This window comes from Clarias gariepinus, chromosome 1 (assembly GCF_024256425.1).
Source record: "Clarias gariepinus isolate MV-2021 ecotype Netherlands chromosome 1, CGAR_prim_01v2, whole genome shotgun sequence".
In the NCBI taxonomy this organism is placed as follows: domain Eukaryota; kingdom Metazoa; phylum Chordata; class Actinopteri; order Siluriformes; family Clariidae; genus Clarias; species Clarias gariepinus.
In genome coordinates, this window is record NC_071100.1 from 31265666 (window position 1) to 31282975 (window position 17310).

A 17310-nucleotide genomic window follows, 5' to 3' on the forward strand; every position below is an offset into this window, starting at 1 on the left:
CTTCACCTTTAAAAAAAAAAAAAAAAAAATTAACATACAAGCCTGAGAAGACAAAAACAAAAGATTTAAAATGATATTTATACCACAAATACTTCTATTATCTTGCTGGATACATTTTTTTCACACTAACAGACCTCTGTGTTTGTTTAAGGTATGCAGGTGTGTAATCTCAGTCTTCATACTGTACTTCATACATCCGTTACTCAGACAATAACTCTGCTACTTTGTATTTTTCATCAAAATATATATTTTGTTAAAAATAGGTTTAGTTTACTAATTTTGTGCAAAAGGTCAGAAGAAAGGCAAGGAAAGAAAGGGGAAAAAATACCCGTAGAGATATGATTATATATGGTGCTTATTGTAACCCCATGAAATATTGCATTAAATATTAAAAAATAAGTAAACATTTTTTTTTTTCTTCAGATTTTCTCCCTTATTTAGTCGTGTCCAATTCCTCCCCGTCACTACTGGGCTCCCACAATAAAGCTACTACTACCAGTCAGGTTGGGAGAGCCGAAGATTATCCCGTGTTTCCTTCAAACCATGTGACGCCAGGGAACCGCATCTTGTCGAACTGCTCGCTCATGCACCGTCGGGGGCGGCATAACACACTCGGAGGACAGCGCTATCCGCTCCTTCCACTTGCGTAAGCTCACAGATGCCCCTGATTGGCTGTAGAGCCGTGATTAATGTGGGAGGATTAAGTACCTCTCACCCCTTCCCTCTAAGAGAGCTCGGCCAATCAGCTCTCTCTAGACCTCAGAGTTACAGCATCACCCGGGAACTGAACCAGCAATCTCCGGATGAGAAGTACAATTTCTACAAAACTCTGCAATAAAGACAATATACACATATTGATACACACATATTGATATATTTAGTTTTATTCTCTCAGGTTTCTAGCATTTCATTACATCTGATTTTTTTTATTTTATATTTTATACAATAAAGTATTCAATAACTATATTTATTTTTAGAATAAATTTTTAAGAAAGGTTCCATTGAGACTCTTCACAAACTATTTTTCTCTAAGAGCGAAACAATCTGTTGACATTGGTGTTAAAAAATTGTGCAATAGGGAGGATGAGCAGATATAGGAAACGAGTGTGTAAAGCTTAAGTGAACTAATCAAATCACCATTTTCCCACTAGAAAGAGCACGAAATGCCATTTACACAGTATCTATTAGATTATTAATTCATAGCGATGGCTTTTTTTTTTTTTTAAAGAACAATCAACTCACTTTTAAACAGTAGTGGCAGGAACTAAAATGGAAATGATTGCAAACTTGATAGTTTTTACATCACAGTTGCTGTGTTATCAGCTCCGCCTGAACAGCAGGGAGAAGGGAAATGCTGCAATGCTGAAAAACAAAAGACACAACCACATAAAAGCCATGGAGAATGAGTGCACAGACACACCAGCTTGTGAGCTTCTGAGGGGATTTCTCACCTGACCAGTCTAGCAAGGGCTCCCGGATTTTCTCTCTCTGTGCATTTAGAGTCCAGGGCATCCTGCTCAACAACTTGAGAGATGATTTCCAGTCATCACACTTAGTTTTTACATTTATGTGACAGATAGATAGCTGCAGAAAAGACTTAAAGTGATGTTTGTACTGACTACGTGACTCACCATCAAACTCTGGGCTTGGGGCACTTGGGGCAGGAGAAATCTCCTCTGAATCAGTGTGTATCTGAGAGAGAAAGGAGAGAGACAAATGTGTGTAAATTACACACATAAAATTGTTTTAGTAATAAACAGATTGAGGCATGTTACGAAACCTGATTACACTCATGTGTTAGGTTGTGTATAATGCATGATTAGGCACAGAGAGACAGAACAGACAAAGTTTCTGTGCATAAGCGACAGACAGATCTCTCTAACATACACACCTCATTGCCACAAACTATTTCTTCTGCGACCTCGGGCAGCTCTCTAAGAGTGACAGGGAGAGAAAAAAAAATGTATGTGTTCTTTGTTAGATAACACGTTCAATTCCGGGTCCAATTTCCAGCACATTTAACAGAAACACAAAAAGTCTGTCTGAGGCACGTCTGCAATCTCCTCCACCTGAGGCCACACCAATTACCTGATAAACACTGTGTATCTTGGACTGGGATAGACACTGGATTGTCTAAAGTGTGTTACACAGAACAAGCCTAAAGCTACAACTGCACTATTCTGATTTAACAGGAACTGTCAAAGCTCTCTCCGCTTGGTTTATAGATATGTTCTTTCAGGATGGGATATTTATCTAATAGCTAAACAATTATGTTCAGCCTGTTGGCTAAGTGATGGCTCGATGGTCATGGCGCCTCCTATATTGCATGAAAACAGCCGACAGACAGTCGCCTAATGTAGCACATGAGACTAGTGACAAAGATCCTGTTTACATAAAGTTGTCTCATGTGTCCTGTAAATACATTGTAGCCTAAACATATGTAGATCACATGCATTTACAGTTGTGGTATTATGTGTCTAAGTAGTCACAGTGAAATCTGATTGCTGGATCAAATGGTTTCCATATTGTCTGGATTTGCCCTTATTCGTCCTTTGCGACTCAGTACGTTCATTCATTAATTTTCTATACCGCTTATTCTGTGTACAGGATCTCAGGAGACTTATGGCATGAAGTGGGGTACACCCTGGACAGGGTGCCAATTCCCAATTTTGGGAATGCCAATTATCCTTATCTGCAGAACTTTGGACTATGTGAGGAAACCAGAGTACCTGGAGGAAACACACCAAGCACAGGGAGAGCATACATACTTCATAAACAAGCACCCGAGGAAGGAATCAAACCCTCGACCCTGGAGGTACACGGGCACATTGCTAACCCCTGCTGCCAGACTCAGCATGTGCAGTTTCTAAAACAAAATCATCAAAATACCAAGACATTTATGGTCCATTTATGGACATTATGAATTTGAACATTCATGCACATTTGCACTCACCCTGGACATTTCTGGGCATCTCTATTTTATTTCATTTTGCACACTTTTGCACATTTCTCCATATTTTTCATATTTGTACAGCCATTACTGTTTTGTACAGCTAAGTTTTTAAAATCCTTTTTTATATTTTCTATTTTGTTTTTCTATTTTTTTTTCGCAGCTACGTTTTTCTATATTTTATTCTTATTTTATTCCACAATTTATTTCTTATTGATAATCCTGATTTTAAGGTCACGAGCGATCGTATAAGCATTTCACCGCATGTGTATAACTTTGTATGTAACAAATAAAATTTTAATTGAATTAAATCAACTCTTAACGAAAAGTCAAATTGTTTGCATATTTCATAATCTTTTACACTATTAAACTTTTAGATACCAAATTAAAATAGACTTGAAAAGCTGGAATAAAGAAAAAAGAAGAGATAATGTATTATTTATATTATTAATATTTTATCTTTAGATTTTATATTAATAGGGACAGTGGTAGCTCAGTGTGTCAAGGCTCTTCATCAGAAATTTGGCGGTTCAAGCCCAGGCGCTACCACATTGCAGCTGTTTGGCCCTTGAGTTGTCTGCTCCAGGGGTGCAGTATAATGGCTGAATCTTTTTAGGAAGCTGTGATATGTGAAGAATAAAGAATTTCCACTGTGCAATAATGTTTATGTGATGAACAACCTGATACATCTGATAACACCTACTCAGAAATCAAAGGTCCCTCTTGTGGTTCTTCTGTTCTCCTGCGCTTTGGTTCATTACCTACAGGAACGCCACAGGAGGTATAAAGCTGTGGACTGTCCAATCTTGATTCCCTGTCCTGTACAGTTTGACTTATCTTTAACTTAATCTGTTAAGAAGGAAAAACTGTCAGAACTCTCAGGAGTGTGTGAACATTGATGTGTATCATACTGTGCAGTAAACACTCTAGGTTGCATCAATAAGAGTATACTGAGGTTGTAATGTAACTACTTTGGCTGTGAGATGCATAATAGAATAATTAGCTGTAAGAATTAATAGTTGCTTCAAATGTGTGGTATGAATTCACACCAGATGGTGGAAAAGTACTCACGGAAGGGACCTGTGTGCTCGCATGGTTCGCTGGAGGACAAAAACAGACGCAGGTGCTAATTACACAGCTAATCAAGATGTTGTTTAAGATTGTGTACAGTAGTGGCCAAAAGTATTAAGACAGCATATGCCATGTATTATAGTTCTCACAGTGCACAAAACATGTGATTTCACTCATTAGTGCTTTTCTATCTGGCTAAAGAGTTAAAATAATTCAATAAAACAGAGTACTTTGTCCATGTCTTTTCGATACTATACCCAGTCAGAAAGAATAAAGGACTTTATACTAAATATTGATTCTTGTATACCAAATCCATTGCGTTTTCTATTTGCTCACCTCTGAGTGGAGGGACTGGATCATTTGTCTCCACGTATAATGTGATGAGGAAGGGGTAAGCAAATAATTTTGTGTCTCCTTTTCTAAATCTCAGCTCTGACACACACTCCCACTTACTCCTATCTACAGACAGAGAATAGAAACATTCGGAACAACAGTTCACAGTTACTGTCGAATTTAGCTAACCCTAATAATAATCAAAAGAACAATCACCATATAGTTATTATAGCTCAGTTTCAACTTTTACTATACTGTGGAAAGTATAACTGTACACGTGTACGTTATCATAAGAATATAAAATACTGTACAGGGAAAGACGTTAAAATGCTGTGTGGCAAACGGGTGAAGATTGTCCAGGCTCAGGAGAACAACTCGTACAGCATTCTGTAAGACAGGATTATAATAATAAAGATGTACTGTACTACAGAGACAGACAGCGATAGAAGCTGAACACGGTTCTCTCTGTTACCTCAAGCTCCTCACTGACAAACTCACTGTCCAACATCTCCTCTTCACTACTAGAAAAACACACACAATAAAGGAAAATGTGGAGCTTATAGCCAAACAGAAGACAGAGGGTCAGTTAATAATCTCCTAAAGCTCTACTATAGACTGCAAAGAGTTTTACATTCATTTCACAGTCCTTATTAAGAGTGGAACAGTGCATGATGTCTGTGTGGATTTTCATATGTTCTCACAGTGCTCATAAAAAATTTTAATCGTTCATTAATTAACTCAGCACAATTTTTTTTTCATTAAAAAACACACGATTGTATGACAAGGAGTGTTTATGAACCAAAACATTCACTCAGTCCACGCTGTACACCTGCACATTTATGCAGTTATCTAATCAGCACAATTCATTCAGAAACAGTGTGAGAACTTGAAGTAATGTTCACAACAGACTGCTGTGTAAAGAAATAAGATATCTATAACCTTGGCGGTGCCAGACGGAGTGGTTTAATTATTTTACACACTGCTGATTTCATTGGGTTTTCACTTACAACAGTCTTTAAAATGTACTGTAGTTTGAAAAACAAAAAGCATCCAGATGCAGATGGTCTACAGGCTAAAACACTTGTCGATGAGAGAGATCAGAGGAGAATGAACAGATTGGATAACTTTATGATTGTGGTTAATAAGTGTCATTCTGTTACAGGGTTGCAGTGAGCCAGCAGCCTATCCCAGGACACTTTGAGCATGAGGCAGGGTACACCCTGGACAGAATCCCAATCCATGTAGGGCTCACACACACACACACACACACACACACACACACACACACATTCTCTATACTGCTTTATCCTGTATACAGGGTTGCGGAGGGGGGGGCGTGCTGGAGCCTATCACAGGAAACTTAGGGTGTGGCAGCGTACACCCTGGATGGTACAGATCCATCTCAAGGACAAAACTCTCACACACTTTACAGGCAATTTGGGTACGGCAATTAGCCTAATCAGCAAGTTTTCGGAGCAAACCCGCCAGACATTGGAAGAACTCGCAAACACTGCAGACACAGACCTGAAGCTGGAATCGAACACAGATCCTGGAGGTACAAGGCATTTACGTCACCGTGCCGCCTCATAATAAGTGAGCACTGTTGTATTTGTTTGCAATGAATGTTTAATGTGTAATTTTAAAAAGTGTGACCAATATTGCAATGTTTAATCCGAGCATGATGTGTTTAATCATCATTAATCAGTGTTTAATCCGCGCTTGCCTAATTTTACTTCCAGGTTTTATCTTGAACTTGTAGACATGTTGGCCGACCTGAAAGAACCTGGTTTCAGGTATAGGGAATGAGAAGGCCTGGACTGGCATGGTGTCACCTCACGTCAACAAACTCACCTGCTGACACAAAGTAATGCAGATTTTCCATTAAAATGGCTATTGGTAAGAACTGACATTTTCTCAAACTCACCCCTTTGTGTAGTATATTCTGTGTGTACAGTTCGAGTTTTTTCTCAGAGTAAATATGGTTTTCGTCAAAAATTAGCTTACAATGCTCATAAATCCTAATTCATTTCAATCTAAATTAGTTATATACTGTATTTTACATAGTTTGAAGAGACACATTTTGGTTTTGTATTTACATCCTAAAACAAAGGTAACAAAGGTAACATTCACAAAGTCAGATAGATAGATAGATAGATAGATAGATACTGTAGATAGATAGATATACCGGTATGTTCAGTCAGTCAAGATAATCTCCTAACTACAGTTTCAAGGTTTAGACTGAAAACGACTTTTAACGCTTATCTGATTGGACGGTTCAGCCGTCCAGTAAGCCGCTGCCGTTCTGCTGTCTCTATGGTTACGAACCCCGGAATCCCGCCCATATTACCACGTGATTGAGGTAAGCTTAAACATGGCCGAACAGCACTGAAGAGAGACGTTAATTCTTTAGGCTTTTCTGTCAGCGTTCTGTTTAGAGGAAGTTTTCACCACGTTCGTCTCAGACTCGTAGTCCAGTTTGTGAATGTATACGTTTATAAAATTTACTAAAACTTTAACTGTGTCCACTGCTTTGCTTCGCTCTGTATTCTCATTATTATATAAATTATTATGGGATGTTGGATGTTAGTGCATTGTATTTGCTCATGTTTGAGAGCATAGTGGAGAATATTCAGTGTATTGAGGAACTGCTAAATACTCAATATTTACACTCAGGATTTATTATCATTACTATTTGATCAGTTCCTGAAAATTTACATTACAATATGACTGCTCTCTTTACACTGTTTATGTTTAGTGGTTTTTATGTCACCTTACACCCCCAGGGTCTTGGTTCGATTCCCACCTTGGGTCTGTGTGAGTGCTTGTTTTGCTTGTGCATGTAATTGGGTTTCCTCCTAGAACTCCGGTTTCCAAATTGCCCAAAGTGTGTGAATATGAATGTATGGGTGCCTTGAGATAGATTGAGACCCCATCTCGTCTCGTACCCTGAGTCTACTGGCATAGTCTGCAGGACCCCCACAACCCTGTATGCAGGATCAATGAGGGTAAAGATGATAAGTGAGTGGGTGATTGTCCTCTTATCCTTTTATTTAAATCAGTGGTGTCAAACTGGGTCTAGAAAAGGCTGTGTGGGTGCAGACTTTCATTCCAACCAAGCAAATGCCACAACTAAAAGTCCATTAAAACCAAGAACAACTTATTAAACAGGTGTGTTTGGTTGGAATTAAAGCCTGCACCCACACTGGCCTTTTCTAGATCAGTTAGACACCCCTGATTTTAATTATTTGAGCATGATCCACGTTTTGTTCAGTTGGGAGGAATATTGGACCAGAGTCTTCCTGGAGTGCTCAATTTACAGCACAGTTTAGTGTTTTTCATCAAGTTTTGAACTAAAATCACTAAAATGTGCAGGATGGCGTATGCTTTAGGACCAAGGTTAGAAGTCTGTGAACTACAGGATGGCTGTCACATTACATTACATGCTGTTTTGTGATGCCTTCTTGTGATGCTGCGATGGAGGTTAAGGGTGATACATGGGCTCGATGTGCTATATATGTGTGTGTGTTTTCAGTGTGACCCATCACTGCTAGGCTATATATAAAATATATATATATATATATATATATATATATATATATATATATATACACAGTATATATATATTATATAAATAAAAATTTCAAATCCTGTTTAGGGTCAAATGTGATTATAGGCCCTGAATTTTATTTGCACAGTGCATTTAACTTACAATTTGCCTCACCTCTCTTTTCCGAATAATACAAAGGTTAAATTATTTCTCAATTATGTTTATTCCAAAGCCAAGTTTGTCCCTCTCATTTCAGAGCACTTGATTTATAGTGGCTAAACGATATATCTGTATAAAGTAGACTTTCATGTACACCTTTTATGCTGCTTTTATGTTCAGCTGGTGCTATTATAGACTAAATGATAAGTTTCATATATAAAAAAAAAATATTTCACAGCTGATGCATGTTCTCCCTGTGCTTGGTGGGTTTCCTCCGGGTACTCCGGTTTCCTCCCACAGTCCAAGATATGCAGATTAGGCAAATTGGTGTTCTCAAACGGCCTGTAATGTGTGAATAAATGTGTGTGTGGGTGTGTGCCCTGCGATGGATTGGCACTCTGTCCAGAGTGTACTGTGCCTCATGCCCTAAGTCTGCCCTTCTCTGTAACCATGTTTTCTCAAATTATATGTGGCTTTTGTTCTGTGCTCAATAGACCCAGTTCCCAATGGCTGACCAAAGATCTTGTGTCCGGCTGAACACCGGAGTGCAGATGCCACTGTTGGGTTTGGGCACGTTCCGTTTGCGAGGCCCTGAGGAAACTTACCAGACTGTGGATGCTGCATTAACAGCAGGATATCGAGCTTTTGATACTGCAGCAGTGTACCGCAACGAAGCAGACATCGGCCAGGCACTTTGTACCTTGCTGCCCAAACACGGACTTTCCAGAGCTGATGTGTTCATAACAACTAAACTAAGTCCCAGAGACCAGGGTTCCAAAGCCAGGGATGGCTGCTTGAGAAGCCTGGAGCAATTAGGCTTAGATTATATCGACCTGTTTCTCATTCACTGGCCTGGTACACAGGGGATAGATGTAACCGATAAGCGAAACCCTGACAATCGAGCTCAAAGTTGGGCAACCTTGGAAGAGTTCCATGCAGAGGGAAAGTTTCGTGCTATTGGAGTGTCCAACTACACAGTGCAGCACATGCAGGAGCTGCTGAAGAGCTGCAGAGTCGTTCCAGCAGTTCTCCAGGTGGAGTTTCACCCCAGGTTGGCTCAGAGGGAGCTAAGGGAATTATGTCAGAAAAGTGCAGTGTGTTTCCAAGCGTACTCGTCCCTGGGAACAGGCGTCCTCCTCTCTGATCCTCTGGTTCAGGAACTGGCTGAACAATGTGAAAAAACTCCAGCTCAGGTGCTTCTGAGGTGGGCTGTACAGCAAAACGTACCAGTGTTGCCAAAATCATGCAGGCCTGACCGTGTGCTGGAGAACGGGCGTCTGTTTGACTTTGAGCTCAGTGACAGTGACATGGCAAAGCTTTCTGCTCTGGACTGTGGGGAAAAATTCTGCTGGGACCCGTCACTGGTGCTCTAGATTACCTCCAGTGTCAAAGTTCACATTTCAGTTTTGACTTCCTGGATTAGGTTTCAGTTAATTGAATGTTAAATAATGGATTACTTCATGGCTTTGTTATTGGTGAACAAACAGTTGCATGTCAGAAACGTGTATATAAAAATTTTAAGGTTAGTTTTATATGATAATAAAAGTTTTCACAATTGTATGTAAATCAAATAAAATTTTAGGTCTCACTAAACATCAGACTTATGTATACCTTTTATATATACTGTACTGTATATGTAATCATAATAAAGTGATTTAATTCATTTACATACTCTGACCAGTGCCCTAAATAATTTATAGCTATAGAGGCTTTGAAGAGTAAACTAGCAGGAATTATTTTAGTTTCAGATGGAACAGTAATAATTATTTTCATTATTTAAATAATTGTGGATCAAAGAGAATTGCTTGCAATTAAGCTGTTCAAATGTTCAAATCAAATGTTATTACAGGCATATTTTCATCTTTATCATAAAAATACGATTAAGATAATGCTGTTTTTTCCAGTGATCCTTGCTTAAGAAGTGCCATATAACAGCCTGTAAATCATAGCAATATTTTAATTATTTGTAAATACTTAGTATGCCCCTATTATGTTAAATTATATTATATAAATGCCCCTATTATGCTTTTTTAAATATGATCTTTCATGCAGTGTGTCATGTAGCTTATATGTGAACATAAACTATCTGCACTATCTGTGACACCGACAGTGCATGAAAAATTAAGTTTTGTCTCTTAAAAAAGTCGGCTCACATTCGCCTAAACTAGTTGTTAGCAAATCTAATTTTCTCTCTGTCACGGATCAACGTCACTCCATAACATATTTGCATAATGTCCGCCCACTTACTACGTCGCAAACAACTTGCCTGTCATCTTACAATTAACCTTACCACACTCTTGTTAATGTGACCGAGCATTCATGCCGGGTTCGCTTAAACACTTTGTAATATAAAAAAACAATAAAAAACGAGAGCACACGAAATCCTTTTTAACTGTTTATTCTCCACCATTCACCAAAACTGAACTCGCAAAGTGTGCATGCCTATCTACGGCAAGCCCCGAGGGGAAAAATGCATAAAAAATGCACACACGCGAAATGCGCATGCGCTTTGACGTTACCGTGTAAGGGCACGGAGCTTACGCACTTTGCACATCACACACGGGGGAAAATGCATGAGTAGTAATGGTGGACCAGCGCTGGCGTTATTTGTTTGGACGAGAGAAGGAGAGATTGCTGTGGATCATTTTCTTTCGAAGATTTTTCAACCGGATTATCTTTGACTGAACATATTCCCCGGACTTCTCACCCCACCGTCATCGGCCTCTCGGACTTCTTTAACCCCGGTGAGACCGAACCATACTCCTCTAACACACTTACAATAAACACTGACTTGGGACATTTTCCACTCACTCGCGTTCACGCACACATACCGTTTATTATACTGTATATAGTTAGTAAATACTGTTTATATCTTTGTTTGGTTGTGGTGCACCTTTTTCGTTTACTTTATTTAGTTTTGTATAATACACGTTTGCTTTATCTACTTGTTTGTGTTTGTCCTTTTTGCTCACCGGCCTTTTAACTCAACACCGACACAAAGATAAAAGACCTCTCGATTTTTGTAGCCACAGTTAATATAAAATTAGCTGGTCGTTACACGGTAAAACCCACGTCATCTTTTCTATGTATTGACGGGTCTCCAGAGTCGTCGTTCAGTTATGGTCATGGGCGTTTCGTTTTCCGACACACGCTTTAGCCGTTGACCAATCATAACCGGCCGCGCCATTTGATTAATCACAGCAGTGAGGGCTCACGGAAAGGAGGGGTTTAGACAGACTGAATCTTCAAACTGCTTTGCACGAGTCGTTTACGAATCATTTAGAAATGGGGTAAAATTTTATCTATTTTTGGAGAAAACTAAAGTGTTTTTTGACCTTGCATACATGTAAACCTGTTAAAGCAATATTAGCAACCTTTAAAATGGCATAATAGGACCCCTTTAAACCATGCATGCCTATTTGAATATAGATTAGTGTTTATCTGAATTCTTTACACCATCTCTCCCCGTGCTTGGTGCTTTTCCTTCAGGTATTCCAGTTTCCTTCCAGAGACATACAGGTTAGGCTAATTGCCATTCCCAAAAGTCTCCTGAAATAAGTTTAAAAAACTCACAAACTGGTTCACTGCAATGCCCTTTAAGAACAATATAAAACACAATACTGCTTTTTTTTTTTTTTTTTTATTAATAAAGTCATTTATTTTTTTCACATTGTAGTGGTTATAAAATACATTGGTAGGCTAGTCAATATTCTTAACAGCATAAAAGCATTACAAGGCATTTATTTTTATATTTTCAAGTAATATTTATAAAAGTAAGGCCCTGTTATGTCTCCAGTCTTTATTGCGCTAGAGATGGCATAAAATGTACATAAAACCGTCCAAAGTCCTTCGTAGCCACCGTTCATACCCTTGCATACTGTAGATACACAGGAAACAAAGATCAGTTATTGTTTATGTTTTATTATTAATTTGATCAGTATGTTTTCTGAATCTTTCAAGTAAGGCTTTATCTATTAAATAGGGTAATACAAATTTGTAAAAATAGCTAAAGGATGTGTTCAGTACTGCATTTGTTTTTCTTTAGAGTTCATTAGCCAATACATACTAAAGTGCTCAAAGGTGGCAGTAGTACTCACTGAACCTCACACACTAAGTAAATTGTTCATTCACATAAGAAATCTTGAATAGAAGCCCCAGAATCTCTGATGTTTTTTTTTTTTTTTTTTTTAACTGTAGTAATAAACATCACCCAGGTGATGTTGGTCTGTGACTGTGATTAGTTCAAGGTCCCAATATCCAGCCACTTCTGAGAAAAGTTATAAACTAGTCCATGAAGACAGAGAATCAGTCCTTCCCTACTGGGTTCTGAACACTTTCCCTTCCTTCCTTATATATGGCATATCCAGTGCGCGCTCTCTTTTTCATCATGTGGCCCAGTGTTGAATCACTCTGCAGGTCGGGTGTTTTGCGCTGACAGTGTCTCAGTGTCTGATTCTTTGTGGCTCCAGAGGGAGCTGAACCAGCTCAGGGAGGTCCGCATCTGGGTGGCTGCACCTGCACTCTTTACCCTCTTCATCTGTCATAGAAGAAATATATTATTATAAAGAGAGTATTTAGTATTCTACAATAATACCTTAACAGTACAGTATGTAGTTTTCAGGTTTAAAAAAGCAATACAAGCTGATTTTTATGTCTTCAAATTATAAAGTAATTCAAGATGTGGAAACTGTGGGAGACTATGGGAGTTTTGGTGTGAATGAAATTAATTAAAATGAAGCTAATGTTTACAAGAAAAGAAATCCTGCTTTTTATGGACATTTTTCCAGGTGAACCTCGGTTAGCCACTTACAGCTGGTCAATGGATCTACAGAATTATTTGTAATGTAGTACTTTTTTTTGATGGCCTTCCTGACACAAATTCCCAATTTATCAAGGCTTGTGACCAGCACTAGGAGTACACGGTCTTGTATTGGATCCCTGACTGGCAATCACGTCATGCTAGCCCCTGGTCCACAAAGGAACCAAATGTACAAACTGTTCATATGCTGTGACAAATGTATAATCGCTAACAGACTTGCTTATGGTTTCTGACTTTGACATGTAGTTCCAAAAATATACAAAAGTTCCGCTTTAAATTAGTATTGAGTGTTAGAATTTATTTGGATGACTTTACTGTTTTCTAGTTTGTATTTGTATCGATGCAGCCTTTTGCTATTTTATTAAAAACATTAATTTACGAGCCAAACAATGCCTGACACGTTGAGATGATTTAGCCTGTACTTTGCATATAATGCTAAACTGATGGCTAGAAGCTTTCCTGATTTGTTAGGTACACCCTCAGCTACTGCCCATGACTAGAAAAGTAAATTGTCGTGCAGTGGTGGTTCATGCGGTTAAGTCTCTGGGTTACTGATCTTGGGGATCAAACACAAGCACTGCATCAAGCTGCCACAGTTGAGCCCTTAAGCAAGGCCCTTAACCCAGGGGTGGTGTGTCTTGGCTGACCCTCTGTTTTAAGCACGGCTTCTTAACAGGATATGCGAAAAAAATCATTTGACTGTGCTGTAAAGTAAAATAATGAATCTTAATCTTTGTGCATCAATCATGTCTTAACTAATGAATACTTAGAGAACAGAGAAAGACATTTTTAGCCAGAGGTGTCACATCCTCAATCAATTCTCCTGCTCGTTTATTTGATCAATGTGCTTTTACCCCTTTGTCCAGGAGGGTGTCAAACTCATCGCTCATTTTCCTCAGCTCTCTGCCATATTTCTTGGCGGCCCAAAAAGCCGGAGGTGCTGAGCGGGAGCGCGGTCGGAAAGAATCTCCATCTCCGGCTCCAGCTCTCCCTTCAGTCGCCTCCTGGAAGTCGTCTTCATTTATAGATAAATTCCTATATCTTGCCATTTGCTCTCCTACAATCAGAAACAAGACAGTTGATGTTTCAGTGCATCAATATTCCTCATCTCTACCTGTTTACTGTCTTCAACGACAACACTAGAAGATATGTTTTGTTTTTAACCTAGGGATTTGTGTATCCAGGATACAGAGTATACGACACAGGTGAATACTCCTGTACATTTCCCACAGGTCCAAGCATAGGGACATACTTACCTCGGGGCGTCTGCGAAACACGTAGGCGGGGCCCAGAAAGCGACGCTTCGGCTTCCCGGTTGTCTTTTGAGTGCTTTGTATCTTCTTGATCGCTGGATGTGTCTGACTCGCTGTCAGATATCGTACATATTTTAGCCATTGTGAGAACTAGACAATAGGGAAAGCAGAGTGTCAGAATTTCATCCTTAGTAACAGACAGGAACAAATATATTGTGTACCAGGTGTCCAGGCTTACGTATGCACATGAGCCTAATATAATACAAAGATAAATTATGAAAGAAGGAATAGTTACGGTCTAATCTACTCAAGGCTAATTAAAGACATGTTTAATTTAACAGTTGTTCTACAAGCAGTGTGTAATGGTATGAAGTCCGTCACCCAGGAATTTGAACTATTTGCACAGCTGATAAAGGAATTCATCTCAGATTATTATACATTTGTTGTGTGTGTCTAAAAATTATCCATACTCTGGCAGTAGAATTAATTTTAATTAACTTTTTAGATTGGGCAATTACATTATTTTTTACCCAAATATCCTTACTTTTTAATACAATTTGACCCATCTTTCAACAAGCTTTTACATTCCCCTTTATTAAAATTTTTTTTTTAGGCTGAGCTGTAAGCCACAAATGCATCTGTCTTTAATTCTTCATCATTAGTAAAACTTTGTCTGTGTAGGACTGTTTTCAGAGGACCAAACTGGTGAAAGTACATTGGAGCAAGATCAGGACTAAGGAAGGATGCTTTGACACCTCAAAATGAAGTTTTTGTAGAGTGTAGACAGTGTGGGAAGAAGTGTGTGGACATTCATTGTCATGCGATATCACAACGCCCTTGGATAGCAGTCCAAGCAGAGATGTGTGTTTAATCTGAAGCTTTGGCTTCAGATCCTCAATAAACATCTTACTGTAGCAAGCACTGTTGATAGTTGAGGCTTTTTTCTTATAAATGTTCCAATACTGACCCTTGAAAATCTTAGAAAACTGTACGCATTAATTCTCCAGCTGATTGTTGACTCTTGGACTTTTTTTGGTCGGCGATTGAGGATGTTTCCATTCCCATACTCTTTTCTTACAGTATCAGATAAAAATTTTTTCATTTCAGGTATCCAAACACTTCTGTTTTTGCTCTTCCATAAGTTGTTTTGGCACGAGGTACACAGTCAGACCAGAAAAAATAAAATAAAAATAATAATCACTGTACACGTCTCTTCTTCTGTGCAAATCACAAGTGGGGCATCCAATTTAGGTCACACCGTGGTTACAAATGAACTAATGTAACACGTTTACACCTGCACAGCAATGACTGGGAAGTCAGTAGGCTTGAATAGAAAGCACTGATGGGACTGTGCAGCCAAATGAAGATTTTGAATAAGTGAAATGCAGATAATTTGGGGTGTTCATACCCTCGTATATACACTATATGGACAAAAAGTATTTGCCTTAACCTATTAATGATTGAATTCAGGTGTTTAATCAGGACGCTTATCCCCACTTGAAAGTAACCTTAAATGCTTCAGTATACCAAGACATCTTGCACAATGCTATGCTTCCAACTATGTTTTCTACAGTTTGGAGAAGGCCATTTTCTATTCCAACAAGACCGTGCCTCAGTGCACAAAGCAAGTGCTATAAAAACAAGCTTTGATGAGTTCTGTCTTTAAGAAATTGACTGGCCTGCACAGAGCCCTGATCACAACCCCATTAACCACCTTTGGGATGAACTGGAACATAGATTGAGAGCCAGGCCTTCTCGTCCAACATCAGTGTCTGACCACAAAACTGCTTACAGAATGAATTGACACGAATTCCCACAGAAACACCCCAAAATCTTGTGGAAAGCCTTCCAAGAACAGTGAAAACTGTTATAGCTGCAAAATGGGGACCAACTTTATATTTAAGTGTATGTATGTGGCTACAATGTCATTGCAGGTGTGGCCAAATATTTTTGTCCATATAGTGTGCGTGTGTGTTTATACTGTATGCCTAGTATTCCTGTCTCATATCCAGCAATTGGACAAGTTAAGAAAGGAAAACAACTCCCACCAGGATAAAGTGCTTGCTAAAGATGATTGAATAAATAATACATCAGTCTGTTTGCACTCTTCTGTCGTCATAAGAGTGTTTACGGGAAATACGTCATTTAATAAAGGTAAACAGAGGAAATAAAAGTGCTGAGTTGTAACTTTCCTAGTAGAAAGACCTTAAAATCTCCTGTTTTGAGATCTGCTGCTGTTGACTAACCTTTATTAAAGCTAAATCAGGCCTGCTGAACGTGTTTATCAGCTAATGGTAATGACAGGAAACAATGCAGATGTCACCTCTTCCACCACACACACACACACACACACACACACACCACAGTGTTGTCACTCGGCGTCTGTTTTTCACACAATGATGTTCTCTATAAAGGGAGCGTGATTCGATTCAAGTTTATTAACAAGTTAATTAACACGCACTTCATGAGGTGGGTTAGTTTATTCGTGAGTTAAAGTTAGCTGTAGTAGTTAAATAACTCCCAACTGGTCCAACCTGACTTCCGCCTTGACAGCAAACACAGGCTACGATTGATTAATTAATTAAGCCATTAATATTTTTATTATTTACCGACACAAAACATTCACTCGGGTTCACTAGTTAACGTTGTTAAAACTAAATAATGACACACATAAGTGTTTATCTGCAACTTTCCTCCCTGCAGTCATGGAAGCCTGAGCTAGGTTAGATTAGCTTGTCTGTCACGTTAGCTTCTCGGCTATCTATCGTTCCTTTTTTTTTTTTTTTTTTAGGCATGTTTATACAGTTTGAATGATTTGTCAGGACTGAATTTTCTTCTATCAGGGTTTCTTACCAGGTTTTACCGCTGTGTATTCCGGCTCAGCAGCAGAAATAAAAAAAAACCGACCGTAAGAAGAACCTGATGCGTGTGTTTGGCGCGCAGGAGGGTTGCCAGATCTTTGTCATAACTCAGCAAGGAAATAAAAAAACAGCTCATTGCTAACAGATGCACGTAGCCTCCTTCCGTGCTTCCACTGATAAAAGTAGTACAGCGTTTTAAATGTAAGGTTATAATGACACATTTTGTATATTGAACTGATTAAAACCTTAACAAAAATATTACTTATGAAAATATTGTTATAAATAAAGAATACCAATCAAACTAAACAGACTGAGTA

At 38.7% G+C, this 17310-nt stretch overlaps 3 protein-coding genes across 3 annotated transcripts; 1 reads left to right on the forward strand and 2 right to left on the reverse strand.

Moving 5' to 3' along the window:
- Positions 1-1009: 1009 nt before the first annotated feature.
- Positions 1010-6199, reverse strand: LOC128520915 (membrane-anchored junction protein). The gene is made up of 10 exons (XM_053495369.1): positions 6078-6199; positions 4827-4875; positions 4666-4741; positions 4358-4480; positions 4022-4050; positions 3654-3799; positions 1892-1934; positions 1632-1692; positions 1452-1524; positions 1010-1362 (listed from the first exon to the last, which is right to left on the reverse strand). The coding sequence occupies exons 1-10, from the start codon at positions 6176-6178 to the stop codon at positions 1320-1322; spliced, it is 744 nt and encodes a 247-aa protein (XP_053351344.1). The 5' UTR covers positions 6179-6199; the 3' UTR covers positions 1010-1319.
- A 539-nt stretch (positions 6200-6738) lies between these two features.
- Positions 6739-9479, forward strand: zgc:101765 (uncharacterized protein LOC450036 homolog). The gene is made up of 2 exons (XM_053493796.1): positions 6739-6838; positions 8555-9479. The coding sequence occupies exon 2, from the start codon at positions 8567-8569 to the stop codon at positions 9431-9433; it is 867 nt and encodes a 288-aa protein (XP_053349771.1). The 5' UTR covers positions 6739-6838; positions 8555-8566; the 3' UTR covers positions 9434-9479.
- Positions 9480-11704: 2225 nt separating this feature from the next.
- Positions 11705-17087, reverse strand: badb (BCL2 associated agonist of cell death b). The gene is made up of 4 exons (XM_053493835.1): positions 16986-17087; positions 14136-14282; positions 13734-13936; positions 11705-12597 (listed from the first exon to the last, which is right to left on the reverse strand). The coding sequence occupies exons 2-4, from the start codon at positions 14272-14274 to the stop codon at positions 12466-12468; spliced, it is 474 nt and encodes a 157-aa protein (XP_053349810.1). The 5' UTR covers positions 14275-14282; positions 16986-17087; the 3' UTR covers positions 11705-12465.
- Positions 17088-17310: the final 223 nt, after the last annotated feature.

Coding starts and splice junctions, on each gene's coding strand:
- LOC128520915 (XM_053495369.1), bottom strand. CDS start 6,178: ATGCCAGTCCAGGCCTTCTCATTCCCTATACCTGAAACCAGGTTCTTT. Junction 1,525..1,631: donor CCCAAGCCCAGAGTTTGATG/GTGAGTCACGTA, acceptor TCATCTCTCAAG/TTGTTGAGCAGGATGCCCTG. Junction 1,363..1,451: donor GCCCTTGCTAGACTGGTCAG/GTGAGAAATCCC, acceptor TTTGTTTTTCAG/CATTGCAGCATTTCCCTTCT.
- badb (XM_053493835.1), bottom strand. CDS start 14,274: ATGGCTAAAATATGTACGATATCTGACAGCGAGTCAGACACATCCAGC. Junction 13,937..14,135: donor TGTTTCGCAGACGCCCCGAG/GTAAGTATGTCC, acceptor TTCTGATTGTAG/GAGAGCAAATGGCAAGATAT. Junction 12,598..13,733: donor ACACCCTCCTGGACAAAGGG/GTAAAAGCACAT, acceptor CTTCTATGACAG/ATGAAGAGGGTAAAGAGTGC.
- zgc:101765 (XM_053493796.1), top strand. CDS start 8,567: ATGGCTGACCAAAGATCTTGTGTCCGGCTGAACACCGGAGTGCAGATG.